A 27,922-nucleotide genomic window follows, 5' to 3' on the forward strand; every position below is an offset into this window, starting at 1 on the left:
ACACTGCAAACGCATTAATCCCTCCTGAAACATACTAATCCATCAAATTAAACTCAAGCAGAAAACTTTGACATTCGAGTCTACTACAGTAGCAAAAATGCACAAGGTGACACCTTATTTGTGACATTATAAAATTCTAACATGTTACTAATAGCACAGATACCAACTTGTGGAAAGTTTTTCCTCACTAGTAAAATTTAGTTTTCCTAGTAGTGTGCAGATAGGTCATACACTAGTAGAAGAGAGTAATATAATTTCTTTTTTTACTAATAAGTCAGAGTTGCTACACAGCATTGCATTGGGGGATTTTTATGAAACGTCTTTCCATCCTAGGACTTATTCATGTGGTTGGGTCATTTGAGGGTGCGGCTTCATCCCCATCGCCGCGTGACGTCACGGATGCGGGTCTCACATGATACAATGAACCTTGTCCTTTTAGGGTACACGAGAAACAGTAGCACATGGAATATAATCACTACTAATATGTTTGAATCGGAAAATGCTACTTACACTCTCCCCGGGCTTGATTGAATAAGATTCCGTCTGGCTGGACGATGCTCACCCGTGTGAGTGTTCACAGGCCGGAGGAACACGATGATGCAAGCGGCCACCGTGGAGCCAACCCAGAGATCGGAACAGCTCAGTGGACGGTCAAGGTCACGTTCGAGAGCTTTCTGAAGTCGCAACTGGCCCGGTCCACTTGTCTTGTCCTGCAGCCATCTCTTGTTTTTTTCTGTCAATTGGCCACTCAACGTCAAGGCAACACAAATACGGACACAACACTTCCGGGTTGGGCTTTCAAAATACAGTACTTGAGAATGAACCGGAAAAAAGTAAAAGCATCGCATTTCAAAATAAATTTAAAAAATATCTTAAAAAGCCTTACCAAAAAATCCACTATTCAGTTCCTTTATTTAACAAAATGTAAAGTATTAGGAGACAAAACCACAGCAAAAGAAAAAAGGAATGTCTGATTCTTTTGCGTGTTCAATGAATCTGTTGTCAACGACAAGTAAAGGAAATATATATTTCCAGTGCTACGGAATCATTGGCTTTTAAATGTATGTCTAAACAAGAAACGACATGATTAAGGAAAACGAATTCAATTCCTCCATTTAAACTTTTCAACATGAGGTAATAACCATAGCTCGAGACCTATGAATTTCTTACTTGTGTGAAAGACGACAGGTGTGTGGACACGACGGAGAAAGAATACATTCTAAGTGCTTTCCACTTCAGACTGCCACAGAAAAAAAAAGCAAGGAAGTGTGTGTTGCATAGCGGTCCCCAAACATAAACGCAGACAAAAATATGTCGAGGACATTAATATTACTGGCTAACATTGGTGACATCTTTAGAGTTTCATCAAGTAGCGTTCACAATACTACGTGTAATGTAACGGTAATGGCTCTTGAAGCAATCAAGTGTTGGTCTATGAGGGAATGTAAAATCAGTTAGTAGAAAATCAAGATGTCTCGTGGTCAGTTACTTTCAAAACTGATTTGATGCTGTGAATGTAATGTGAAGAATTCAAAATCTAAATGCAACGCGAGACTTATAAGAAGACCGAAAAGGAGGCGTGTTGAAAGGTGTTTCTTATATTGTTATCATTCCTGCGTGGCGACAGGCTGTGGCGCCTCCACTTGCGTGTCCGTGTTCTGTTTCGGTTTACAATTTGTTTCTTTGGAGCCACCTTCGGGAAGGGCGTGACTGGCGCTGCTCGCGGCGGTGTCCGAGCCGCCTTCCGGCGGAGAGTCCGTGGGCGTCGGGGAGGGGCGTTCCGAGTCGGAGGTGGGCGCCGCGGGTGTGCTGTTGAGCTTCTGTACTTTCTTGTTGAGATCGTTCCGTTCCGATTTGAGGGCGCGCCGCAGCTTCTCCAGCCGCTGGACTTTACCTTGAAGCGCTTCGAAGTCACGGTCCTGATTGGATTTCTGGCCGAGGAAACATAAAAACTAACGTTCCGTTTCCACCAAAATGCAAAACCTCTGAGCAGAACATAGTGTTTGAGTTTTGCTTCATGGATTTTTGCTATTTGCGTCAGTCCTCAAAATATTGAGCACCGTTTATTTGAGTTGGCCTTACCTCCTCAGCCATCTCCAGAAGAGCTCTGTTACTGCTCTCCCATCTGGAGCGATACATGGCCGTCTCCTTCTCCAGCTTCTTGATCTTTTTCGTCATCTGTTCAAATGTTGAGAGAAGTGCACAAAGTCAAAGCTAGCCCAGACGCGGCCCTAGTAGAGACGTCACACTCCTCACCTTCTCCATCTCCTGCTTGAACGTGGCGAAGACCTCGTTGCTCTTGGACAAGGTGGTCTGGAACTCCTCGAACTTCTCAGTGTACAGGGAGAGCTAGGAAAGCGCAAGGCAGCTTTAGTGGTGCAACTCATGACAGCATTAAAATAGAGCAGGAGCAAAGCATTATGGGAAACCTGCTGTTTGAGGTGACCTTCCTGCTGCTTCATCAGCTCGCACATGCGCTGAGACTCGAGCGCCTCTTGCAGCAGCTGATGAAGAGAAGAGAGTTGAGCCCTCGCGAGAGCGGACGCTTGCGCCGACGTGCGTGTCATCATTTACAAAATGTTTCTCGGCGTCGTGGCGTTCCTCCGACTCGTTCAGCAGCTCCTGCGCCTGGCGAAGTTTGGTGTCCACCAGCTGCTGCTGCAGGTCCTTGTGCTTCACCACTTTTTCGATGTGCTGGACAAGCAAGGCGCATTTAGCCCAGCTGAAATATTTCTTTTTCACACTCGAAGCGGCGACGACGCACCTCCTCTCGCAACTTGAACTGCTCATGGAGCTTCTTGAGCTTCTCGGCCAGCTCCGTGTTCTCCTGCCGCAGGCTGGCGTTCCTCTCGTTGTGCTGCTCCATCTGAACCTGGATGTCGTTGAGCGTCGTCTGAAAGTGTGAAGTCACCTCTTTTCGTTTCTCCTCCTCCAAGCGGGTCCTCTGGATGCCTTCCTCCTGCGGAGGGAAAAATAAAATCCAAACTAAAGTGTAGGGGATGGATGACACGTGATACAAAAAAAAAAAGATAAATTGTGACATCTGAAGGGTTACACTAATGCGTTCGTTGTGCGCACCTTGAGAGCTCGGTTGTGTCTCTGCAGCTCCCGGCAGAGGCTCTCCAGCTTACTGCGAGCCAGAATAGCTTTGCTGTGTTCGTTCCTCAGGCCGTCCTTCTCCTGCACCACCTGCGTCTGCTTCTTCTGCAGCGCCCGCATCTGCTTCTGCCTGTTTCGGTGCTCCTCCAGCTTGTTACCCAAACACACCAATGCCGTTAAGAAAAGCACATTTTCTGATTTTGAAGGGAGAAAAAAAAATGGAGAAGAAAATGCTCACCAGTTCAGCGTACTTCTTGCAGAGGCCTGTTAGCTTCTCCTCGGGTGTGCTCAATGTGTTGAGAGTTTGCATGAGGAGGGTGATTTCTTTGCCTGTAAAAAAAAGACAGTAATAGAAATGAATTTCATACATTTGCTAAATAAAGTACAAATTGCAGACCAGTAGATAAATGAGCTTCCTGTCTGTACATTTAATCACAACTTGTACCATTTTGGGGCAATTATTTTTGGTATGTTGGTGCGAGCACTTTTGGCACTCTTCCTCACCCAGGCCCTTGACTTTTTTCTTCTCCTGCATCTTCTTCTGCTCTTTGTTTCCACCGCAAGCGCCCCCCTGGTCTCCGTCTTCCCCGTTGTCATCGTTAAGCCCATTGAACTCGAGGCTGGGTGACTGGCCGTTGGCCAGGGCGTCATCCGCGTGTCTATCTATGCAGTAGATGCTGAGGATGTCTTCCAGCTGGCGGCTCAGCTCATTGACCTTGTCACGAGACCGAGCTGCCGCCGCTGAAGAGGTAGAGACATTGGTTAGAAGAAAATGCATACCCAAGATAGACTCATCTCCAGTAATACATATTGTTCCAGGATTTTACCTTCACTCACTGCCTCGTCTCCTTCAAGTGGAATTTCGGACTCTTTTGGGCTACTGCTGCTGTCCACGTCGTCCTTCGGAGCCACAACGGCCTCTGTCCCTTTTGATGTAGTCGCCACATTCTTGGTGACCGACTCCTTTAGGTCTTGCTTCTTCGTTCCAGCATTCTGTTTTTTCTTGATTTTTGAAATGGATAAGTTTGTTTGCAAACGTCCCAAGTTGCAATTCTTTAAAACCCGACAGGTTAATACGATGCATATTGAAGATTGCTGCGAGGTTTTCCATTAGCTGTAAAGTCTCATTTCGCCTCTGCTCAATGAGAAACAGTTTTAAATTTAATCCGACTAGTATTCCCCAACAGCAGAAAAAAACCGGCTGTACATGGTTGACATTTAACTTGGTGTATATAACTATGCAATGAAATACATGGATAAATTAACGCAGAATTTGACCTTACCTTTCCTTTTCTTTGTACTTTGCCACTCATTGTCAGAAGAAGCTTTCACAAGGTAAGCAACAGTATGGGCAAAATTAGCTCGAGATGCAGTACGTCACTTCAGTTATAAAGAATATAAATTAAAAAAAATACGGTTAATAAGTACAATTATTTGAACAATATCCGTTCTTTGTACGACACGATAGACTATTTCTGTAGACTCAAAGAGTGAAATCCTTGCTAACAGCTTGACTGGACGTGAGCTCGAGGATGTAGACTTCCGGTTAGAACTTCGTCTTCTTCGTTTGTTTCAACGGCGGTTTCACTGTCATAGACGCACATACAGTGATACCGCTTAGGGCGCCCAAAAATACATTGAAATCCCCGCCATAATGGGTGTGGCAAAAATGGAGCGATGGGTGACTTTGACACATCCAATATGGCAGCAATGTTGACATACTATAACAGGTCGTCCGCGGAGCTGCCTGACAGTAATTCCTTAATTTTTCTGTTGTTTTTCCGGAGCGTTCATACATGCATATATTAACCAAATCTTTAAAACGCATCAAATATTTAAAAAATAAAATTAAAATGAACAAATCATAGGATACACACTTATTATTCTCCGGTACGCCACAGTTTATGTCCTTATTTTCTGTCTCGTAGTAAGCAACTTCTGTTGAATAAATACAAATAACAGAACCCTTGTTCTTGCATCCACACGGACATAAATGCATTGATTTCCAAAAGTATTTCGTTTAGGCATATTTTGTCGCTAGCTCAGAGGGGTCCTGATTCACGTGTACCAGAAACTACACACGCTCCAGGTCTTTAATATCTCTATGCGGTTCTGCGGTTAAAAGCACAATATTGCAATTCCACTCTTCTTACCGAAGTTGTACACCACTTTGAGTTATTTGCGCTAGCCACGCTGCTTCGTATACTTTTCTCAAGAATTGCAATCTTCTCCAAAATGGGGAAAAGAAGCAGACAGAGACAGAAAAATCAACCTACTGGCAGAGACCACAGAGACAACGCTGTAAGAGTCACTTTTCTGCTCTAACTCTTGGAAGAAAAACTCGGAAAATTCGTGTTACAATCTCCAGCATGTTTAATAACCTGCTGTGTTGTTTATACTGGAGCATACAAACAACTGTAGTTGCTAACAGTGCAATACAAAGCTCATTTTTATTGCTTTATTACCACAGGTAGTTCATTGAAATGATTCGACGCCCTTTATTCCAAACCAGAAAGTAAACAAATATGTGGAAAACTCTGTTTTTCAGGGCTGGGGTGCTGGTTATGCTGACATTGTTAAGGAAAACAAGCTGTTTGAGCACTACTACAAGGAACAAGGCTTAATTCCAGAGGGAGAGTTTGAACAGTTTATGGAAGCCATGAGAGAACCACTTCCAGCCACCATACGCATCACTGGATATAAAAGGTAAGATGGCTACAACATACAGTGATCTCCTACCTTTTGGGATTGCATCAACATCTGTCCCTCTCTGGTTCCAGCCATGCCAAAGAAATTCTTCACTGCCTGAAGGAAAAGTACTTCAAGGAAATTCTGGATTTGGAGATTGACGGTCAGAAGATCGAGGCTCCGCAGCCTCTCAGCTGGTAATTTTCATCCTGAGATGGTTGCAACAAGCATCGTCACACGAAATGCTCACTCCGCCCACTTTTCCAGGTATCCCGACGAGCAAGCCTGGCACACCAACATGAGTCGTAAGATTATTAGAAAGTCTCCCCTGCTGGAGAAGTTCCACCAGTTCCTTGTCAGTGAGACAGAGTCGGTGAGTTTGAGCAAAGAGAAAAACGATCAGTGGTTTTAAAGACTCTAAATTATTTTCTTTACCTTTTGCAGGGTAACATTAGCCGTCAGGAAGCCGTCAGCATGATCCCGCCGCTTCTCCTGAAGATTGAGTCCCATCATAAGGTGATAAGATTCATTGAGATGCACCCGCAGAACCGTACAATAAAGACACATGTATGTTTTTTTTTGTGTAGATTTTGGACCTGTGTGCAGCTCCTGGCTCAAAGACAGCCCAGCTGATTGAAATGCTTCATTCTGACATGGACGTGCCCTTTCCAGGTACAAACCACGTTTTGCGTCCTCACGGAACGAATTAAACTCACAAGTCAAGGCGTGACTGTATCAATACGTTCTAGAGGGCTTCGTCATCGCCAACGACGTGGACAACAAGCGCTGCTACCTGCTGGTGCATCAGGCCAAGCGTCTCAACAGCCCCTGCATCATGGTAGTCAACCACGACGCCTCCTGCATCCCCATGCTGCATATCCAAAACGCGGACGGAAAGAAGGACATCCTCTTCTATGACCGCGTCTTGTGCGACGTGCCCTGCAGGTCTGAAGAAACGTGTATCTTTTTGTCCTCATATGGAAGGGAATTGAGAAGTTGGCCGTTTATCAAGACAGTTGCTCTGTTTTCACACAGCGGGGACGGCACCATGAGGAAGAACATAGATGTGTGGAAGAAGTGGACGACGAGCAACAGCCTGCACCTTCACGGGTGAGCGGAGGCAGCGATTATGGGCTTAGGCGCCCTTTTAAGTAATCAAACAGTTTTTTGTTGTTGTGGTTAATCAAATGGCTTTTTAATGGCTATGGCGAGTGCTCTTGCGGTGCTAATTGTAAAAGTTGGTTTCCACTCACAAGTCTCCAGATGCGTATCGCTGTGCGTGGCGTCGAACAGCTGGCCGTGGGTGGCAGGATGGTCTACTCCACCTGTTCCCTCAACCCCATCGAGGACGAAGCTGTCATAGCGGCACTCCTGGAGAAAAGCGAAGGTATTAAATGGCGTTTGGTGGTGGTGGGGGGGGGCAAGTGCAGCTCCTGATGTCACTCATCATGTGTGTGTGTGTGACCTTCAGTTTACTTACACTCGCTTGTCCCATAAGGAGCATTGGAGCTGGTCGACTGCTCTTCCGACATGCCCGGCTTGAAGTGGATGCCCGGTGTGACTTACTGGAAGGTACGAAGATGTTATTTTAATCGCTACGATGCCAAATGGTCGGCTAATGTGCTGAAAAGAATTGCCCTATCTCCCCAGCTGATGACTAAAGAGGGCAAGTGGTACGCCGACTGGTCGGAGGTTCCCACCAGTCGCCACACTCAAATCAGGCCCACCATGTTTCCACCAACAGATGCAGAAAAGCTGGCCAGCATGCATCTGGAGAGATGGTAGGTTCTGGCCTGCAGGGGGCACTGTTGCCACATACTTTGGTTTATTAAATGCTTCGGGGGAAAATCTCAATTTAGCTCTATATCAGTGTTTACCAGGTTTTATTTGCTCAAAGGCACATTACTTTAGCAATATCACCAGAATAAATACTCAAATAATGATACGCTTGTTTGCATTTAGTGACATAATGACTTCTGCAGTGTGGGAAAACAAATGAATTGAAATTGAAATGTCACATTTTAAGAGAGTCTTTTCTTCTCAGTATGAGGATTCTGCCCCATCACCAGAACACGGGAGGGTTCTTTGTGGCTGTGCTCATGAAGAAAGCCCCAATGCCTTGGAACAAGAGATACCCCAAGGTACTTTGTTATTTCACAGATGATCTGTCACTCACCAGAGGAGAGAAAACGGAGAACTGTTAACCTGTTCAGTTCTCCTCCTCACAGCTGGTAACAAATTACACTTACCACGACTTGTCCTGCTCATTTCCAGCTGAGAAAAGAGGCCGCGTCTGGCTCCGAAGCCCAAACGCAAAGCTCTCCGGTGGCTCCGGCGGAGTCTCCCTGTCTCCCCGAAGGGGAACAGATGCAGGAAGGCGGCGCTGAGAGCAAAGCAGACGTGGAGGAGGCCCAGGAGGGAGCACCCAAAGGAGCTTGTTCCAGTGATAAACAAGATGGCGTCTGCGCGTGAGTCACAGTGCTTGAAGAAAGAAAGAACAAGTAAACAAATCAGACTACATTTCACACTCTTTTCATTCCTTAGACCTCCACCCTCCAAAAAGTTGAAGCTATCTGGATACAAGGAAGATCCCTTTGTGTTCCTCAATGAAGAAGACCCCGTCTTCACCAGCATGCAGTGAGTTTTGTTTTTAAAATCCCATCAAAAAGATAGCAAGTCAAAATTAACATCCCATTGAATTTGCTCTAGATCCTTCTACAACTTGTCTCCAAACTTCCCCAAGATGAACGTGCTGACCAGAACGCACGAGGGCAAGAAGAGACACTTGTACATGGTATCCAAAGAGTTGCGCAACGTCATGCTCAACAACAGCGAGCGCATGAAGGTGCCTGACATGTCTACTAAATATAATCCTCATTAATTACGGAATCCCTGATTATGATTCAGGAAGTGTACTACTGATGGTAAAAATAGTAGCCCACACCAAAGCCTTTTTTTGTTTTTTTTTTTATCTGTCCAACACTTCCTTCTAGGTAATAAATACAGGTGTGAAAGTGTGGTCTCGCAACAGCGACGGGGAAGAGTTTGGTTGTGCCTTTAGACTGGCCCAAGAGGTGATTAATGATTAAATATCCTTCACTTTGTCTCGAAAGAACGTAATTCAATTACATGGGGAGCGTATTGGATTTTCCAAGTCACCCCTCCCGTTCTCCACAGGGTATCTACACCTTGCAGCCGTATATTCGCTCCAGAATCGTCGCAGTGAGTGTGGAAGACATCAAGGTGTTGCTGACTCAGGAAAACCCCTTCTTAAGCAGATTAGAAGATGATGCCCGCACTCAAGCCCAAAAAATAGGTACGTTAAAAAAAATGATTCAGCCTACAGTATATAATTTTCTGTATTAATTCTTAATCTATATTTTATTTTTTTTAAAGCTATGGGCAGTATTGTGTTGAAGTACATTCCCAATCCCAAGTAAGTATTTTTCGGCCGTTCTTTTTTTTTTTTTTTTTTTTTTATTTGCGACAGCTGATTTCTGTGTGTTCTACCTTTCTTTTGCCAGTAAGCCAGCAGAGCCGCAGTGTCCCATCCAACTGTGCGGCTGGAGAGGAAAGACGTCCATCCGGGCCTTCGTCCCCCGCAACGAGAGGTACCACTACTTACGCATGCTGGGCGTGGAGGTCTTCCGGGACAAGCAGGGGGCCGGACGGAAGCCAACAGACGAGGAGGCCAAAGAGAAGGGGGAGGAGGGCGGGGAAGAGGCGATGGCTGACCAGAAGGAGCTGCATTTGGAGAACGGGAGTGAGAACGGATCATCACAAGCCAAAAAAGATGGCGACAATAAAGAGACTTGTGTCTGAAATTGGAAGAAGAGGAGGAAATTATTCACAAAAATGTTGTTACAGATGGAAGACAGCTTGGCTGTAATTATTTTTTTGGGATCTCCAATGAAGAGGACTTTTTTTGTGATTTAATTGCTTTAGTCCACCTGCCGAGTGGCGTAAACCTATTTTTTGTTTTGCATTTTTAAAGAGTTTTATATTAAGTCTTATCTCATTTGGTACACCTGTATGAGCGGAAACTGAGCTGAATAAAGGTGTGAAAGATTGTTGGTTTCATATTTTAGACGGATGGGATCTTGAACAAGATAAGCGCAACAAGATGGAGGGATGATATTTAACTCAATTGCGCATGTGGGTGGAGGAAATAAAAAGATTAAAAATGTGACTGAATGCTTCAGGGTCATATATTAAAAATATTTAAAAGTCTCAAATGTATTTAAGACAGGGGAACACAGTGTTTTGTCGGTGGATGGTCGAGACATTATTGCCTGGTGGGGTTACCATGGCAACGGCTGTTATGACAACAAGGACTCACCTCAGAGAAGATAGACACCCACACCTTGCAGCATCCTGAACAAATCTGGAATTTTGTGAAGCAAAAATGAAATTCGGGAGGATGAATAAAGAGATTTAAAAAAAAAAAATCACCTTAAGTATTGAAGCGCTTTTCCAAAATGATAGAAGCCTCAGGGAAATGAAAAGATGATTTGATGTCAGGAAAACGTGTGGGATGAGAAACCTGAATCGGAAAGAACATTTAGACTGTCAGTGTGTTTTAATAATTTACAAATATTCGTTCAATATCGCTAGACTATGTTAACCTATAGATTTTTCTTTTTTTAAAAATAAAACTTTGCATTTCTATGCAACTCTTAAGTTGCTTCTCCACGAGAACTCTGCAGCGGAATAAAAGCCATGACATCACCAATCCTTGTCATGAAGTGCACTTGAAGTAGCACAAAGTGGCGCTAATGCATGTTTGTCCCTTCTTCATCCCTCTTCCTCCTCCTCACCCCGCTGATGTGAGACACTTGCATGCTCCATGCCCATTCGTCCACATGCGTTTATGTTTGGGATTATATAATCCAGCAGTTACGCAACGCCACGCTGACTGAGCCAGGCGGATTCACCCAAACACACACACACATAGTGGCTGGAAAATCTTGTGTGTGGATTAAACCAATCACCAAACACCGCAAAGGCCTTTTCTAAATCTCTGGCTATGCCTGCTGGCTTTATCTGATAATTGTGCAAAGCCTGTTCTCATCCTTTACAAAAATTAGACAATGGCAAAGACGTATAAACACACGTCTCGGCCTTCATCTCCGCATTTGATCCGGTGACGCTGCAGTTTTTACACCCTTTAATCCTCATTCACTTTCTGTGACACACTCTCCGGGTTTGACATCTCTGAGCCACGTTCATCTCGAGTGCGTTACACAATTGAAGATGAACAAATTGACGCCCGACCGTGCGACCTGGAGAGGCGCACTTCAGTGCTCTTTACACTTATCGCGTATGTGTACAGTCTTCTAAACACACTTCGAGAATAATATTGTATGTGTGCAGTAAGGACCTACTTTAGAAAATCCCCGTGTTGAGTTATTCACAGCGGGACAATACTTGACATTTTGGGGCTAATTATTTTTTAAATTATTATAGTAAATTTAAAATGTTGGATTAGAAACCTATTATCATTTTTGAATGTTTAACTTGTCTGAGAAGTCTTGCCTTATCAGGAAGGTGCACTTAGAAATTGACTGGTGGAATGAGGAGCGGGGGGGGGGTCGTTTTGGGTCTCCTGGATGGGTGAGGGACAACAAGCAAAGGAAGAAGAGATGGATTAGGCTTGATGAGCAGTGAGAGTTGGCAAGGAGGTAGGTGGGTGGTTGTATGGGGGGGGGGCTAGTGGCGGACACAAGGCTTTATTTAGTGCATGCCTGCAGGTGTTGCCTAGTAACAGACAGAGCAAGAGAAGAGAAGCTGAAGAACATCCCTGGCTTTTTGTTTTCCCCTCTCTCTCCGCTTCCCGGGCCTTATCTTGCCCCACCACCCCACCCGAAAATGCTAACTCTTACCCCCCTCCTCCCCAGCAAAGCAACTCTGCATGCCTGACTCTCAATTCTCACAAGCATCGCTCCTCATTAGCAGTCAGCACGGACGGCAGTCAGGAAGGAGACGAGGAAAGGAGGGCAAAGAGAGGAGGAGCCAGCGGTGGAGTGAAAGTCGACATCCGGCTATGTTGTTGCCATAGCATTTGTTGCTCCGTTACACTTTCTCCCTATTGAATCTTTAAAGGAGACGAAATGTACCCGCGGACAATCATGTGTGTGCGGGATGGCTCTTACCAGAGAGTGCCTCGATAAATCAACTTAATGTGCTGTTGTATCTCCCGCAATCATGGCCATTTCGTGGATTGATCAAGGTGAGATGGAGGGCACTCTGCAGGGGGGCAGTTCTTGGTCTTCACTTGCAACCTGGAACAAAATGAACCAGAAAGAAGACAAATCATAATTTAACACGTTCAGGCTAAACCACCCAATCTCAGTTGACAGACATCTTTGTGGTTTTTTTCCTTCTTAATTCCAGGATGTTGAAGAAAATTTCATAGCCAAGCTTGCTAGAAGCAGATATGATAAAACAAAGCATTTTTCAAAGTGCAAGGAAAGCAGGCAATTGCTAAAAATACATTTTCCCACATGCGCTGTGCCATATAAAATATTTATAGTGAGCTTTAGTCTGCTAAGAATGGCCTCGATGCTGAAGCAGGGGAAGCGACTGACTTGCCAAAACTGACTGTTGCCTCCATCCTGCTGCCAAAGCTTACATAAGAGCTAACTGGCGTTAACACACTCACATGAATGGCACGAGAGGCTCAGTGTTGTCCACTCGTCTAATTTAGATGATTGCGGCGCACCAGTACGGGCAATTTACAGTCCACTTTTAATTGCACTACAAAAAGGAGGACATTTGTTATCCGCACACGCCTTGTCTTGTTCCATACATGTGCAACTAAGGCAGGGAAAACACATTCATGATTGAACATTTCCACGTAAGTGGATCCTCGGCTGAATTATGCATGCCGCCGTAAAGAACAAAATCACATCTGCCTCCAAGCCTACTGACTGTTTGATATACGACGCAGGGTGAGGTGGGTCGTTATTGCAAATCAGACTTAAAGCTGATCAGAAAAAATGTTTGTCTATGTGAGCGTCTCGCAGCCTTGTGCTTCCGAAAATCGCCTTCTGTGTGTTTGGGAGCAGAAAGAGGACACACGCAAATCGCATCTTATATAATGACAGCAATATGACTCACATGGAGATGGGCCAATCTTATAATCTTTAAGCTTTAGGACCTTATGTCAATGTCACTTCCTATTTTTGCTCTTGGATTGACATTCTGACAAATAACCTTAACTGTTGAATCCCATGAGCTGTTGCATAAATTGACATTTTTGATGTGATGAAAAATAGTGCTCTTCAATATGGTAATATTACATAAAATGTTACATTTTAATTTGCTACTCCTTCTCAAGCACCTGCCTTGTCCACTTGGGGGCAGTATAATACAGAGGGAGGGTCCCACACCTGTCTGTCTACATGTGCTGCTCCATAATTTGTGTTGCTTCAAGGATTAGCCTGTCTATGGAGTTTCCCATTACATGTTAGCATTATGCTAGTAGCATTTAAGGCAGAGCTTTGTGATTGTTTGAAATACTCAATGCATAATAATTTTACAACACGTCTCATCTCGCCTGACCTTAACTGACTGGAATATTATGCTAGAATTGAATGTTTTTCATCGATGCATAAGATTACTGTATTGACTAATGGGAATATTGTGCAGCTTTTGCACGCTCCGGTGTCCGCGCCTTATTTTCAACATGACCTCGTCAATAATTTGCTCACCGAGGCAGATCCATAGTATGGATTCCGTATGCTGCTCAGGTTCTCCTGCACTAATGAGCAGCGGGGAGCATCAGCAACACAAAAACAAGAGCGCTCGAAGGGGATCTATTAATTACGATTCATTTGTAATGACGAGGGTGTGTGTGAAGACGTGTGTGTGTGTGTCAAATGGTTCTGGCAAATTTGTGCATCGCAGCAGAAATATGGTTGTAACCTGCTGAGCATGTGCTGACATGGACAGAATCGGAGTCGTTTTGTAAACCTTTGCAAAAAATAACACAAATAACCCTTTGGGATATGCAACATGGGGAAATTATCAAATGTCATGTCAAGGAATAGAACATAATTCAAAAGTTTTTGGTTGAAAGTAGGACACTGCAGCTTGAAATGGGATTTCACGATGTTCAGCAGATTTAAAAAGAGAAAGACAAAACGCAATCATTTTGAATATGCTGTGTATTTTATTGCACATTCTTGTTTGGTCTCGCAAACGAGCCTTTTCCCACTTTTTTGGACCAAACAATCGGGAGAATGAAATTGTCCAGAGTAGCTGATCTCAGGTCAGATGTGCACATCTGCCGTTGACCTGGGGATAGTTTTACCCACATTTAAGTTTTAAGAGGATGAACAGAATGGTGGTGTCAAGATTTTTTTTTTTTTTTTTTTTTGGGGGGGGCGGGATAATTTAAAGTCCCTTTAAGGTGTTGAGGCTTTGCAACTTTGTCCTTCAATACTCCAAATATCCTTGGTAAGATTTTTTTTTTTTCTCCCCCTCTTCCATTATTATTTTTTTTTGTGACAATACCTGCATCATGCTTCAAATGTTCATTTTTGGCAAACCACAAATAAATTAAAACACAAACATTCATATAAGACAATATGACATTTGAGGACGCGTAAAAAGAAAAGCACGTACGGGACAGAAATTCCTCTTCACCCTTCAAAAAACAAAAAAAAAGACAAGAGAAGCAGTTTAAGCAGTTTGCATTTTTTGTTTATCTCTGCAGTTTTTCTGAGTTTTCTTGAAAAAAAAAAAGAAAAATATACAGTAGGTAGCTACCAATCACAGTTGACATGCAAATATAATACAACATAACCAGCTCAGTTAGTGTCTGCTAACTACAAGTCTAAATCTAGAGATCCACAAAATGATTGGTTTGAAACCAGCAAACACTCAGCTAAGAGATATTTTGTGGTACAATATGAAGTCAATTTACAGTATTTCTGCACTGGCGAAGTCAAGAGAGGACTATACAATCAACCCTGAAAATGAAACTTGTTACATGGACCCCACTTGGTCATTTCATTTGTAATGAAGCATAAAACACACACTCGCATCCTCCGTCTGCCCTTCTTTTCCTAAAACAAACACAGCGGGGTCACGCAACATGGACCCAAATGCCAGCGGGCGGAGGAGAGAGCCGAGCGGGAGATTTTGACATCCTCCATCTTTTGCTACTCAACCTCACGTCTCTCTCTAATGACGCTTGGCGGAAATGTCAGCCCAATTAGCAGCTTCGCTTCTGACATTTAACTGGCACATCGCAGAAGCCGAGCTCGACACGTCGCAGACGCCTGCCTGAGTGGCATCGTAACACGTGGACAAAAGTATTGGGACGCCAACTTCATGTTTTTATTAAACTGTCAACGCAGGTTTCGGCCATTTTGCAACTCACTGACATTTCCGAAGAAGCGACCCCCGCTGTGTCTCTCGGCTTGCCCCCCACTCTAATATCCCGAATGTGTCTCTCCGGGCAATCATGTGGTGCCCTGGAGCGTACATTCAACGAAATGGCAAGCCCACCTTGTTGACATTTTAAGCTGTGCAGGTACAGTAGGTGTGTTCATAGCACAGCGGATTTCCTGCTGGACTTTGGTTGTTTTTACACCAATCGTACACACACAGGCAAAAAAAAAAAAAAAATCCCTTAAAAACAGTAACGATTCAGGTCTTAGTGTCATTCACAGTTCAGTTTTGTTTTAAAGGGGTGCGTCCCTTTCACACATCAAACACACTCCTTGCTCACGAAACGATTGACTATCATTCCATGTATTATACAAAGTCTCTGCATAATGCAACATGTGACTTTTTTTTTTTCTTTTCCATTAGAAATCAATATCCATCTACGCAACAATGAGTGCTAAATATAGCCACGAGAGACAAAGAGAAAGACAGTGGGCGAGCGAGAGAGAGCTGGGAGGGAGGTGATGATGCTTCATGTACATTACAATCTTCATCTTGCATCCAAGTGTGGGCGACCGCACAGTCGACAGAAAAAGGGAAAGAAAGGAGCGTAGGAGTGGGCGCGCTGCCCGTCTATTAAACATTAACGGCTTCATTTCTATGCAAATGAGCCCACAGACACACGCAGACGACCGGAGAGGAATGTCGAAAGGAAGAGGGAGGGGTTGGGCGTGGGGAGGGGTGAGAAAAGTGCAACCGAGTTGAGTCTGCAGATCCTACACGGTCATGAGGCGAGAAAAAAAAAAATTGCGGAAAAGCAAGAAATGCATTCTCAAATGCGCACACACCTCCCTCTCAGGCCTTTCCCAAAATGGGGAAAAAAAATTCCCTGGATAAGTGATGATGATAGTGGTGAATTGTCTGCATATTAAAAACGAAATCCCCCCCCCCACCCCCCCGATTTACACACGCACACACACATACATAAAGAAAGCTACAGCAAAAGGTGAGTGTGACAGATTGTTGAGTTAGCATGGTGTCATTTTGCGCGTGGAGGTCAGGGGTCGGATCTCAGCCGTCCGACACGGGCGGAGACACCCAGCCGTACTTCTCGTGGGTCTTCACCAACGACTTGAAGGTGGCTTCAGCCTCTTTACGGCTGAAGGCCTTCTTGGACTTGCCGGCTTTTCGACATATACGTCCCTGCAAGAGATGATAAAAAAATGTTATCATTTCTAAATCACCTGTAAAAAGATGAATAATGAAAGAAAATAATCATTGGAATCTAAGTAAATAAATAAAAACTACATTAAGTAATTAAAAAAATTTAAATTACACCTTGACGCTATTTGTTAGCCTGTCTATGGCATTTTGCATTATGTGGTAGCATTAAGCTACACAGCATTCTGATTAATATTCCATTTCTGGATTATTGACTAAATAAAAACGGCATTATCACATCGTGTAAGCGAGCCCGCACGGGCGGTATAAATCTGCCCACTAGTCACGCGGCATGCGCCTCATATGATCTACGGCTTTGTCGTGGGTTTGCTACCTCTCACTTTGTTTTATAACACTGCGCCACTTTATTGGCTGGCGGCTTTCTGCTCAAACTAATGAAACAATGTTTCCATGGCCCGGCCTTTCTGAATGCTGCACTGCAGCTCAGATATAAATACTGGGATAATATTATTATACGAGTGCCGTCTGTGCCTTAATCCTCTTTATTGTAGCGTGATTCACATTAGAAATGAATGAGCCGTTACTTTATGAATGCATGAATGGTTAGAACATGGTAGCAGTTCATAAAGAGAGCAACCAGGTCTTCCTATTTTGCAAGTTATTGTGAAATCAATCAACTGATGACATGTGAGAGGATCCAAAATGTCGTAATGTTGCAGACATTGTGGTTCGGTTCTGGTGGCAGCGGCATCATGTGATGTGATCATGCATGCATATCTTCCACATCACACAAGGTTGCTCGTGACACCTCAAAATGGTGCCTGTCGCCTCGCCGACGTGCCTCATTATTGCCGCCTATTGTTCAAGACTTTGCTGCCATGGTGATGCGCTGGCAAGGAACATGACCTCACTTTCATTGAACAAGATTTTTTTTTAACCAGACCTCGACTCTGCCATTTGTTTCTTATTTGCAAGCATGTAAGAGGGCTGGTGAATGTGTCGACCTTACATCAAAAGTCTGTGACCCCGAGCGTGAAACACGTAAATTGAGCATTAATTAGCCGCTTCGTGCTCTCAGACACCGATGAGCAAAAAAAAAAAAAAAAAAAAAATCGTGTTGCAGTGTTAGATAGATGGAAAGTCAAAATAGGGAACGAGTTTAATGAACAAGCGCCCGAAGCCTACGAAGTCCCATGTCAGTGTTTATCAATTTGGGCAAAGTGCTCGCTTGTGGGGAGGGATTTGCACAGAGTGGCGGCCGGCTAATTATATGAATGGGAATCGGTCAATGGTCGGAACAGGACAGGCACGGCGAGCCTCCCTTGCATGTTAGGAATCGGCCCTAGGGGACTGGAGGTAGCTTGTTGCGTAACGCGGGCCTGAGATCAGGTCAGGATGAACGAACACCTGATCAATAGTGGCCGGCATCACATCCGGAACAGATAGTCGGGTCATTAGAGGATAAAATCATGCTTAACAAAATGTTAGCATTAAAATCTTGTGCTAAGCCGTCAGAGCCAGAAATGAAATTTTGTATTCATGTCACACTTGAAAAAGCGCTTACACGCTACAGTTAGCATTAATGGGATGCTTCATCAAACTAACACTGATGATGTCATCATGCTTGACTGGGACCAGGATTTGCGAATAAAAAAAAAAAGTCGGTTTGACTCTGGCTTTTTGTGGAATTTGTATGTCTTCCTCCCACATTCCAAAAACAAGAATTTTTATATTTAATTAACGTCAACGAGTTTTGAGTTATCAGCAGTTGCCTGGTTGACTGACTCCAGGCTGATGATGTCACCTATTAGGCCACGCCCATTAAATGCACAACTGCAATTGTGCCTTGAAAAATCAGATGTCACAGGTCATTCTGTTCATAATCTGTAAATATTTTGCTCTGCTTTTTGTTTTCCAGAAAACCACAAAAAATATTTTATGTACGTCTTCTAACAACGGCACTGCAAGACAAAAGGAAACGAAAGACTCAAAGCGATGACCTACTTAGTGTATACGCACAGCACTTGTGTGTCATGTGCGTGTCTCATTGTTGACTTTCATCTCACCACTTGCTCTCCCTAAAAATAACGCAACATCAAAACGTTGATCACAAAAAGGCCGCCAACCAAGAAAGGAAAAACACATTGTGTGTATTTCGGATTAACATGGCCTCGAGCGCGTCGGAGATGATCTGGGACAATGCACGACATGCAAACACCGTCTGGGGAAGACACACACTGTACATCCACGTTAATCAATACTGTTTCCATTAGATACAAGGAGACACTGCAGCTCAGTCGTCAATCTGCCAACTGGGATGCCGTGCGCACAAATAATCAAGCTCATCTTGAGTAGATTCTTCATTAATTCAACAAAAGCACAAAATGACGGGGTCGCATGGAGTACACTTTCCATCATCCTGCTAAGCCTTGTTGACGAAGAGTTATTTTTCCACTAAAGCTCTCCTGGTTATAACGCTGAGTGCATTTGAGGATGCAGCCATTTCCATTGGATGCTGCAAAAACACCGAGGGGGGGCAGGATTTGACGGGATTACATAATGGAGTTGATCGAAATCACACAGGTCTGCAATCGTGGCATCCTGCTTTTCCATCCCTGGGCGGTCTAATTATTAGTACGTTGGGATTGGGGGGGGAAAAAGAGGACACATATCGTGAGCCTGCGTGACTCCCACTTGGTATGCGGGTCTCTGTTGCCAGAGGATGCTGACTGATGAAAGGCAATCAAACAGAGACTGCAGAGAGCTTTGAGAAAGGGGGGGGGGGAGCGTGGCATGAAACGGGTGCCGTAAAGAAACATCCATTTATCTTCTTTACGGCTTGTCCTCATTTGGGTCGAGAGAAAAGCAAATGTGGGGAAAGCATGCAAAATCCACACGGGAAGGTCGTGTCAAATTTCAAACCCGGAATCTCATAAATATGAGGAAGATGAGCTAACCATCCCGCACCCTCATTTTTTTTTTCCCAGTTCATTCATTTTGTCAGATGATTAATATTATGTTATATTGAAAAACATACCTCAAACTTGGATCAATTTTTTTTCCCTCGACATAAAAAATATAGATATAGTGGTGACTTTAAGATTAATTTGATTGATTATACCAGTCTTATCTATTTGTGTATTCTCATCTCACCTGTCCTTTTACAAGGCTGGCCGCAAACTGCCTCATGACCGCCTCCACCGTGTAGGCGCTGGACCATCCGCGAGGGGTCAACAGCTCCATGCAAATGGCACCGCCGTCCAACACGTAGCCGTTCTCCAAGCGGGGCGTCAGTACCCGCATGAAGGGCGGCGAGAAGGGGAAGTTGTCGGGGAAGGTGACGTTGAGCAAGATGAACTCGGTGCTGGTCTCCTTCATGTCCAGCCACAGCGCCGAGTCCTTGTCCACCTGGTGCAGCTTGACGTTCCAGTCGAACAGGTTGTCCTCCACCAGCTCCACCGTGATGAAGTTGTCCCCTAACCTCCGGATCTCCTGCAGCTCCTTCATCAGCCTGCGCGTCCGCACTTGGGTGCAGTGATGCCGGTGAGGGGCGAGCGGAGGGACGGAGGAGGCTCCGGTGCTTTTATTCCCGCCTCCCCCTGTTTGCTGTTGCTGCTGCTGCTGTTGTTGTTTCTCCTTGGCATCCTTGCCTGGCTTCTCCTTGTCCTTGGCGTGCTGGTCCAGCTTCCTCGCCTTAATCTCCGGGGTGCTGAGGATGTTAGTTTCGTTGGCCGTCTGACAGTTTTTGTTATTTTTCTGGTTGCCTTTGGTGCCCTTTAATGAGCCCTGGTGGTGCTTGGGGTCTTCTGTGTCCCGGTCGTGCAGGCGGATCAGACCGATTTTCCGCAGTAGAGTGGCCATAATTTAGTTTATAGATCTGGTTGGGATTTCTCCACCGATCCCCCCCCCCCCCCTGCAGAGGGTCGAGATTGCACCCTTTCCCCCACGCGGATGTTCACTGTGGAGTTCACCTTGCTTGCACCTCTCACAGATCTCACCCTTCACTGCAGCCTTCAGGGGTGATCACAGCCCACGATTCTGCGCTTTTCCTCTCAGTGCATCATCACAGAACTGCGTGACTAAAGATAGAAATCGAGAAACAAATAAATAGCATCTTAATCTCATCAAGACAACCTCCTAAGCAGTTTTTTTCCTGGATTCAACCCCATCCCTCCCCCGCCCCATTAACATTGTAGCCGCAGTACGAACGGACGATGATACAAATGACACGCTGCACGTCATTACATCAAAATGTGTTGAATTAAATGAATAAAAAGACAACAAGACGCCTATGACATCACGATAGAGGAGGTCAAAAATCTAACACCTGCACGACATAAACACTCATAAACACAATTAATAGCAAACCATAAATGTGCTTACCCAAATGCGTAAAATCCACAGGATCTTCTGCAAATAGCCAACTTGGATGAGTAAAAAAGACGAGTCCCGATGATCCACGAGAGCTGCCACGAAGGTGAGCTGCAGGAAAGCGCTTATAATAGTGCGTGTCTTTGTGCGTGTTAAGTGTACTTGTGTATGTATATATGTGCGTGCAGCTGCCGCAGCTCTCGTAATGCAGGGGATGACGCGCAAGCAGACCAACTTCAACGCTCAGCCCACATACGCACAGTAGTGACACCTTTCAAAGTAAAGCTCATCACGCACGAATTGTTCGTTTGAGTGTGTGCACTGTGCAAATTCAAATGATGCCATAAACCATGTCAAAATAGGCATTACGTGTTATTGAAAATGTGGCATTTGATTCCATACAGTTAATGTTGGATAATGACACATTCACAATATTTACAGGACAAAACAGTACATTTTAATATTTCAATCAGCACAGTCGTCATTCGTCATCAAATCAATCATATTGCATTATTCGTGAGTCGTGACACTTCGCATCGTGATGACGACAATGCTTTTATTGCGAAAGCGGTGGTAACGTTTCCTGTTTAAGGATTGACAGGCACTATTAATTAGTATTTACCCACCTATTTTATTTAATCTCGTATTTATTTACAATGAGAAGGAGTAATTTTCTCACACAAAATAAATTAGAATTGTTTTTTTTAATTTTACGCCGTAGATTGAAAAGTGAATTACGCGATGACGCCTTCCTATTCTAAGCTTTGTTTTCTGATAATGTGTTGAGATGTTTTATGGACACTTTTATGAATACATTTAATTAATATTATCAGGAAGCATTGCAGCGTTTTGTTTGAAGATGATTATAAATAATGCAGCTATACGGTCTTTTTCCATTCTGCAGCACGACATTATGATACAAAAACCGGCACCTCTTCATTGGTTGTCACTATGGCAACACACCAGAGCCCATCAGCTATTGGCTGCAGAACTGCCGTAAAGTAAAATGCACTTTAGCTGCGCAAGCATATCTGGCTAGCGAGAGAAGTGCGCTTGGTTTAAGGCACATCGTTTTTAAGCCATTTCTCTTATTAACATTTAAATGGCGGAGAAAAATGAAAACCTCGAGGAACATCTCGAGAAGTTTGTCGAGAATATTCGGCAGCTTGGAATTATTGTCAGCGACTTCCAGTCGAGCAGTCAAGCGGGACTCAACCAAAAATTGTGAGTCATGTTTAAATCGACGCGTTGTAAACATCGACGGACAATAATTTCATTTTCTTTTAACAGAAATTTAATGATAACGGGATTGCAAGATATTGAGAAGTGCCGTCAACAACTGCATGAGATCAACGTACCACTGGAAGTCTTTGAGTAAGTATACGATGTTGTTGACCTTACCATCATGTACTATGTATTATTATTATCATTATGTATTTTGCCTGTTTGATATTTTTCAGATATATCGACCAGGGTCGAAACCCACAGCTGTACACAAAGGAGTGTTTGGAGAGAGCCTTGGCCCGCAACGAGCAAGTTAAAGGAAAAATTGACACCTTGACGGTAAGAAGTCGTACATTAAGCCTATTACCATGACACAAAACTGATTTACAGGCTTCTTCTGTTACAGAAATTCAAGAGTCTTCTCATCTCTGAGCTCGGCAAAGTCTTCCCGGAGGAGATGTTGAAATATAAGGCAATACATGGTGATGATGCTCCATCCTAGTGACTCCTACACTGTGACAATTACAGTACAATTTTAAACCTCGGATCAAGAACGAGAATCTGCGATCGCAACCAGACTGTGCCAACATTGAAAGTTCATTTAAATGGAGTGTGTTGGCGGGGCAAATGTTCGTTTTATTGCATGGACACTATATTGGCAGCAGGGTCAAATTCAAACTCCGTATTGTACATAAGCTCTTTTCTTAAGTGGTGGTACTTATTTATATCTTTTTGTAATAATTCATAAAACATATAGTAACAGCACAAAATTGTTGCTCAGGCTGTGATAATTCTGAATGCGGGATTTTTTTTTTTTTTTTTTTTGGACCTGCCCAGCAACATGTCTGCGCTTCATTTCTATCCTGTTTGTATTAAAGGTTTTGTAAGTATTCATTTGATGCGTAAAGTAGCATTCTGTTCTAATACTGTATATTAGTGAGCTGCCTTGCCAGCGGACGGAGTGTACCAAATCCAAAATATGAGCATGATGAAGAGATTTCACAGGCTTGAGAGGCTTTTCTTTGCAGCCTTGTCTTTTATGACAACAATGCGCGATACAGGATTTCCGTTTTAGAGCCTTCTAATAAAAGTGCGTACAGATAATGGCCACCAATATGGAAAACTCTTTTGATCATTTATTTCATATCCGTTGCCCTAGTATGGCTCAGCTGTCTTAAAATTACATTTTTATGTGCAATACAATTATTTTTTATATTTGAATATTTATTATTTAATTAAAATTGAATTTTAAAGAGCAGATTTTGATAGTGGCTAGCATATAAAATCTCCACCAGTCCCCCATAGATTGCGACAGGCACACAAAAGCAGTGCAAGCCACCTTTGATGTTCAATGCATAATGTCTTTTGGATGCTAATGCTAAGCAGTGAGTAGCCGCTGAAGCCGAGGCAATTTGTTTGCACGGGTGAGGGTCGCCCGCCCATCTCCCCCTTCTTCTCGCATTGTGACCAGCGCCTGTCTCGCCTCAGCTCCGTGACTGTCATTCAACTCCTCTGTGCAGGTCAGGAGGCGGACCCGGACCCCCATCTTCCTTCTGTTGCATTCGTCCCCATGGCAACAATACCTCTTTTTTCCCCCCCTACGTCACGCACTCTTTCTCTCCACCCTAGACAATTCTATGGGCTGCGTAGGTTTGTTGAGATGGAGAAATATTCAAAGCTACAGTGAATACCAAAATACATCACATTGATAAAACCGTGGATGAATTGAATTTATTTGCGGATGACTTGGATTATCTGTAAAAAAAAAAGTACCAAAACAAATAGAGGTCAACTCATGACTTTTGTTGGAAGAATTATTTGAGTCGTGACAGAACCGTTTACTGCTCCCCAATCAAAAGCGTCACGCTCGACTCATTATTTGTCATCTTATGCAAATCAGGAAGTGATTGTCAACAATTCATTGTCAGCAACTCTAGTGAGCACTATTTTGGCTTTACGCACGTCACCGTGAAAAATCCAACATTCACGCTGAATCCATCTGTTTGCACTCTATAATGACCAAAAACGCACACATGGGGCCTTCATGCGTCACGTTTTGCTTCAGCCGCTCACTGACCCAACGTTAGCGATTAGCACGCCGGGCGGGAGAACAGATTGTGTGCGTGAGGGTTCCGATAATAGGATGATAAAGGCGCTAAATGAAAACCATAAATCAGAGCGATGATGTCTGCCGCCTGATGTTCCTCGCACCTGCCCCCGCTAAGGACCCGTCAACAACGCCGATCGAATTACGCTGCTTAAAAAGCCCCGCAGATGGGCCTTAATAGAAGGAAAACAATAGTTTGTCATGCTTTTATCGAGCGTGCATACAAAAGCGTTCAACGTTTATTAAATGCATCTGCAGCCAGCCTAATTTGCGGAGGAAAAACAAACAATGCGAAAAGCCGAGGCGGACGCAAATGAATAAAGGATGAGAGCGAGGAGCGAAGGGAGTTCTCATAATTTCCCTTTGGTTTAATTAAGTCTGCATCTCGTTTGCTTCATGCCGTGCCATTTTACACACAGTCAAATCGGGAGCCCTGACTGTGACATTTACAACAAAACCCGGCCACTGATGTCATCTCACTGTCAAGTTGAAACCTCTTTTGCAAATTAGTCCAACCAAGAAGGCAATTATCCGCATTCCGCTCTTACTAGTTGGGGTTCTAAATGAGTGATTCGATTGAAAATGTGGGAAGGCCTTCAGTGGATCTTCTCACAGTCAATGGTCATTGTAATATTGGGGTTTGCCAGAGGCTGTGATAGTGCCTCGGGCGTTTTGAAGCGGGGTGCTGGGGGAAAAAAAAGTGCAATACATGATTGCACTCGGCGTGATGGGAACATTATGAAATTTTCAATGCAGAAAATGTTTGTGGTGGGCCAGATCTGAATAAGGCTTTTATGGCCCACGTGGTCAAATGGACCATTAATTTGTTTCTTGAATATTTTAGCCTATAGTCAGCTGCGACCTCCAACCCCCATTGTCACCCAAGACATCTTATCCCAACGGACACACACGCTCCATAAAACTCCAGCACCCCACAAAAACACCCTCAGTGAGGTCAAGCCATAAATGCCAGGCCGGCCCTCCCCCTCCCTCTTTTTTTTCCCTTCACCCTCCTCCCTAATGTGCTGCTCACACTAGATTGAAAAAAGATCACAACTTCAGTGTGTTTGCCCAAAGCTTACCCGACGACTCGGAGGAGGCCTTTGTGACTTTACCGCCGATGACATTTAAATCGGCCGTGCACGTCGGATGATTTATTCCCTAGGAGAGAATACAAAGAAGAAAATTGTATTTGTATTAAAATGCGTAGACAACACTCTGATGTGAATATGAATCATCAGGCTCTGTTTTGGTATTGATTTAATATTTTTTTTATTATTGCGGTGGTGTTGACGTGCACTTAAAAATCTTCAAAGTAGTCCCACTTTTAAGTTTTTGTGTTGAGAAGTCATGCTTGACTGAACGTGGTGCGGAAGAACTTCTGTCATGTCGGTGACCTCACAAATGTTCTTCCGCATCGATAACCTCAAAAATGGGACTCGGAAAAAAACAAAATCTTGTAGAAAGTCTTTCTCGAGCGGCGGATGATGTTACGGCAGCAATGGAAGGACTGACTCGATATGAAATATTCAAATGAGATGTCATAATGGCTCAAGTGGTCCTCTATGTGCTTGGATGGTTTGCCGTCTGTTCTTAAATATCAATATCAACAATTATTCCTCCATTTATTCCGGTTGAGATCTGATTGAGAATAAACAAAGTCATCCCTAGAAATGACGATGAAATGCAAACCGAGTTGAGCAGCTTACAACACCGGCTTACAAGTTACGTAATACTACGTCACAAATGGACTTTAGAACCGGGTTACAGTTGGAAGCGCATCTTTTGCAAGGATAATTCTAACGTTCAGCCTGTAAGAACAGGAAACGTACCACTGAGGACATTTCGTGAAAGTCAAAGTCAGACATAAAAACAATACACACTGTTGTAAATCTCTAGTGTCGAAACTATGGCCTAATCCTTTTTTCCAAAAGATAACAGCTTAGCATTTTTTTTTTTGCCCAATCCCTTCCTCCTCCCTCCCCTCATTGATTCTTCCAATAACCCATTTTTCTTTCTCTGCATGTTTTCACACAATCAAACGCTAAAACAGCAGTGTAGCAAGGGAGTTTATTTTGTTTTTGTTCTCACCCCAAAGCTAATCTGTTAGCTGCTGACTGGCACTATATAATCAAAGAGGCCTGTTTAAATGAAGTTTTTCTCTTTTGCTGGAATATTCTCAAGGGATCTGAAATCATTAGCCTCTCGAAAAGAGCTCGATACAAGTGGAGAACATGCGTTGCTATGACGAAGCGAGGCCATTACAGCCGAGGCGTCTACGTAAAGACTTGCCAAAGGGTCGGACGGCGTCTATATTTAGAAACGGAGGTCACCCTCCCTTCCTTTACCTGATGGGAACAAGACGGGATGAAGATGGATTAGTGTTGTGAGTCTACGCTCGAGAAAATTGGCCTCGACAAGATTGATTTGGAAAACTGAATTTTTTTGGTGATTTATTTTTTTTAGTAGATGTGAAACCAAATAAAAGGACCGCATTCGTTTCTTGCATCCGATGTCAAAACTACAAATCAGCGCTCAGGAGTGAAGCCCCGACTCCCTCTCGGCTTCCGAATTCTCCACACAAACACAAAAATGGATAATAAAAATAATGGACTCCCTGTTTTGTTTCACTAGGGGAGGTACTGACTGGACTCTCTGGGTCCATGAGCCACTTCAGTGCTGGCGAGTTGGCGTAAAAATCCCAATTCGATTTGCAATGACTCACTGCCACAAGGCACCACTGGGATTTAGCTTCATAATGGAAGCAGAAAAGAATTAGCCCGTTGGGGAAGAGATGGTATACATATAATATGGTGGTGCAATAAAACCCTCAGGTCATGTGACATTGGGGGTCCATTATGTGTTGATTAGTGGGCGTGCACACACATGCCCGCTCTAATGTTTCTCCGATTTTCAATTCACATGCCATCTGCACAATCTACGTCACCATACTATCATGAACACATCATCCGGATTTAGTGGCGGTGTGACGTATGTTCCTCGTGTCATCTCTGAGTCACCGGGTGAGATCTTTCTAACACACACACACACACACATCCTAAGCTTATGTAAGTACCTGTGCGCTACAGTAGGCAGAAATAGACCTAATAAGGGGCTTAAATAGACTATCACACACACACTGAATGGAGCTAAGCTTCTTTTTCTCGTCACAAAAATCATCAATGGAGTGTTGAGGGTTTACTGCCATCTTGTAATCCAATTCACTTTATCGAGAGGTATTAAAACGGTCTGATCGGTTTAAGCGGGGGGTTTTGTACAATTCAATGGCAACGGTCCATTTTAGGGAAAAACTAGGATGTTTTCCGATGACCCGTCTCCGAGGACAGCCATGTGGTGACTCGGCTATTTCGGGGAAAGGCAGAGACATGTTGTGCTACAGCATGGTTATTTTAAGATTACATCCTTACGTCTCTTCTAAGAACTTCTTCTTAATTAGTCTAGCGAGAAAATTGAGGTGACTTCTGTGTCCCAATACTTTTGTCTACTACTGTGTATATTAATATTAGCTCCATCCAGACACTCACATCAACAGTGCTGAGGTATGCAAAAAAAAAAGAAAGGTGAAGATGTCGTTAAGAGGGGAGGGGGAGGGCATTTGAGAACTTGCCTGACACTATCAAATTATCATGCGACACGTATCTTAAATTAGCATACATCAGATCAAACAGTTCGACTCCTGAGCCATTATGCAGCCAGACGCGCGTTCGCTGTCAAGCCCGTTTTACTCCTAATTAGCATATTATTACCATAGCACTGCTCCTCGCCGCTATGTCGGAAATTTTGTCGACACTGCACTCCAGGGGGTGTCGGATCTGAATGTCCCGTCCATCTATC

The 27,922-nt window shown here is 43.9% G+C and overlaps 4 protein-coding genes and 1 long non-coding RNA gene across 8 annotated transcripts in view; 2 read left to right on the forward strand and 3 right to left on the reverse strand.

The window, feature by feature from the left end:
- Positions 1–893: 893 nt before the first annotated feature.
- On the reverse strand, positions 894–4,670 carry txlna (taxilin alpha). Its single transcript, XM_049750357.2, has 11 exons — positions 4,383–4,670; positions 3,927–4,101; positions 3,604–3,840; positions 3,338–3,429; positions 3,079–3,249; positions 2,765–2,959; positions 2,575–2,694; positions 2,430–2,504; positions 2,257–2,349; positions 2,083–2,178; positions 894–1,931 (listed from the first exon to the last, which is right to left on the reverse strand). Exons 1-11 carry the CDS (start codon positions 4,410–4,412, stop codon positions 1,608–1,610), a joined length of 1,608 nt encoding a protein of 535 aa, XP_049606314.1. The 5' UTR covers positions 4,413–4,670; the 3' UTR covers positions 894–1,607.
- A 463-nt stretch (positions 4,671–5,133) lies between these two features.
- nsun2 (NOP2/Sun RNA methyltransferase 2) lies at positions 5,134–9,857 on the forward strand. The gene is made up of 19 exons (XM_049750353.2): positions 5,134–5,400; positions 5,648–5,805; positions 5,880–5,984; positions 6,055–6,160; positions 6,232–6,303; positions 6,375–6,459; positions 6,537–6,732; positions 6,823–6,897; positions 7,044–7,174; positions 7,286–7,359; positions 7,438–7,568; positions 7,832–7,928; positions 8,062–8,255; positions 8,332–8,424; positions 8,497–8,632; positions 8,781–8,861; positions 8,965–9,103; positions 9,184–9,223; positions 9,312–9,857. Exons 1-19 carry the CDS (start codon positions 5,335–5,337, stop codon positions 9,607–9,609), a joined length of 2,277 nt encoding a protein of 758 aa, XP_049606310.1. The 5' UTR covers positions 5,134–5,334; the 3' UTR covers positions 9,610–9,857.
- LOC125986623 (uncharacterized) overlaps positions 5,455–27,922 on the reverse strand; it is a 60,823-nt gene continuing 38,355 nt past the window's right edge. Inside the window, exons 3-12 of one of the 4 annotated variants that reach the window (XR_011085763.1) lie at positions 25,150–25,228; positions 11,940–12,068; positions 10,127–10,276; positions 9,298–9,531; positions 8,037–8,268; positions 7,806–7,952; positions 7,268–7,352; positions 7,041–7,158; positions 6,223–6,734; positions 5,455–6,072 (exon numbers count right to left, since the gene is read on the reverse strand). This is a non-coding gene — a long non-coding RNA (uncharacterized lncRNA). Of the gene's footprint in view, positions 6,073–6,222; positions 6,735–7,040; positions 7,159–7,267; positions 7,353–7,805; positions 7,953–8,036; positions 8,269–9,297; positions 9,532–10,126; positions 10,331–11,939; positions 12,069–25,149; positions 25,229–27,922 lie in introns of all 4 variants that reach the window. The other 3 variants (XR_011085760.1, XR_011085761.1, XR_011085762.1) reach the window with 3 other exon arrangements.
- Positions 13,938–21,328, reverse strand: ube2ql1 (ubiquitin conjugating enzyme E2 QL1). Its single transcript, XM_049750361.2, has 3 exons — positions 20,749–21,328; positions 19,519–20,444; positions 13,938–16,386 (listed from the first exon to the last, which is right to left on the reverse strand). Exons 2-3 carry the CDS (start codon positions 20,224–20,226, stop codon positions 16,255–16,257), a joined length of 840 nt encoding a protein of 279 aa, XP_049606318.1. The 5' UTR covers positions 20,227–20,444; positions 20,749–21,328; the 3' UTR covers positions 13,938–16,254.
- On the forward strand, positions 21,722–22,854 carry med10 (mediator complex subunit 10). The gene is made up of 4 exons (XM_049750362.1): positions 21,722–21,960; positions 22,027–22,110; positions 22,197–22,299; positions 22,367–22,854. The coding sequence occupies exons 1-4, from the start codon at positions 21,839–21,841 to the stop codon at positions 22,460–22,462; spliced, it is 405 nt and encodes a 134-aa protein (XP_049606319.1). The 5' UTR covers positions 21,722–21,838; the 3' UTR covers positions 22,463–22,854.

The sequence above is a fragment of the Syngnathus scovelli genome, chromosome 19 (genome assembly GCF_024217435.2).
Source record: "Syngnathus scovelli strain Florida chromosome 19, RoL_Ssco_1.2, whole genome shotgun sequence".
Lineage (NCBI taxonomy): Eukaryota > Metazoa > Chordata > Actinopteri > Syngnathiformes > Syngnathidae > Syngnathus > Syngnathus scovelli.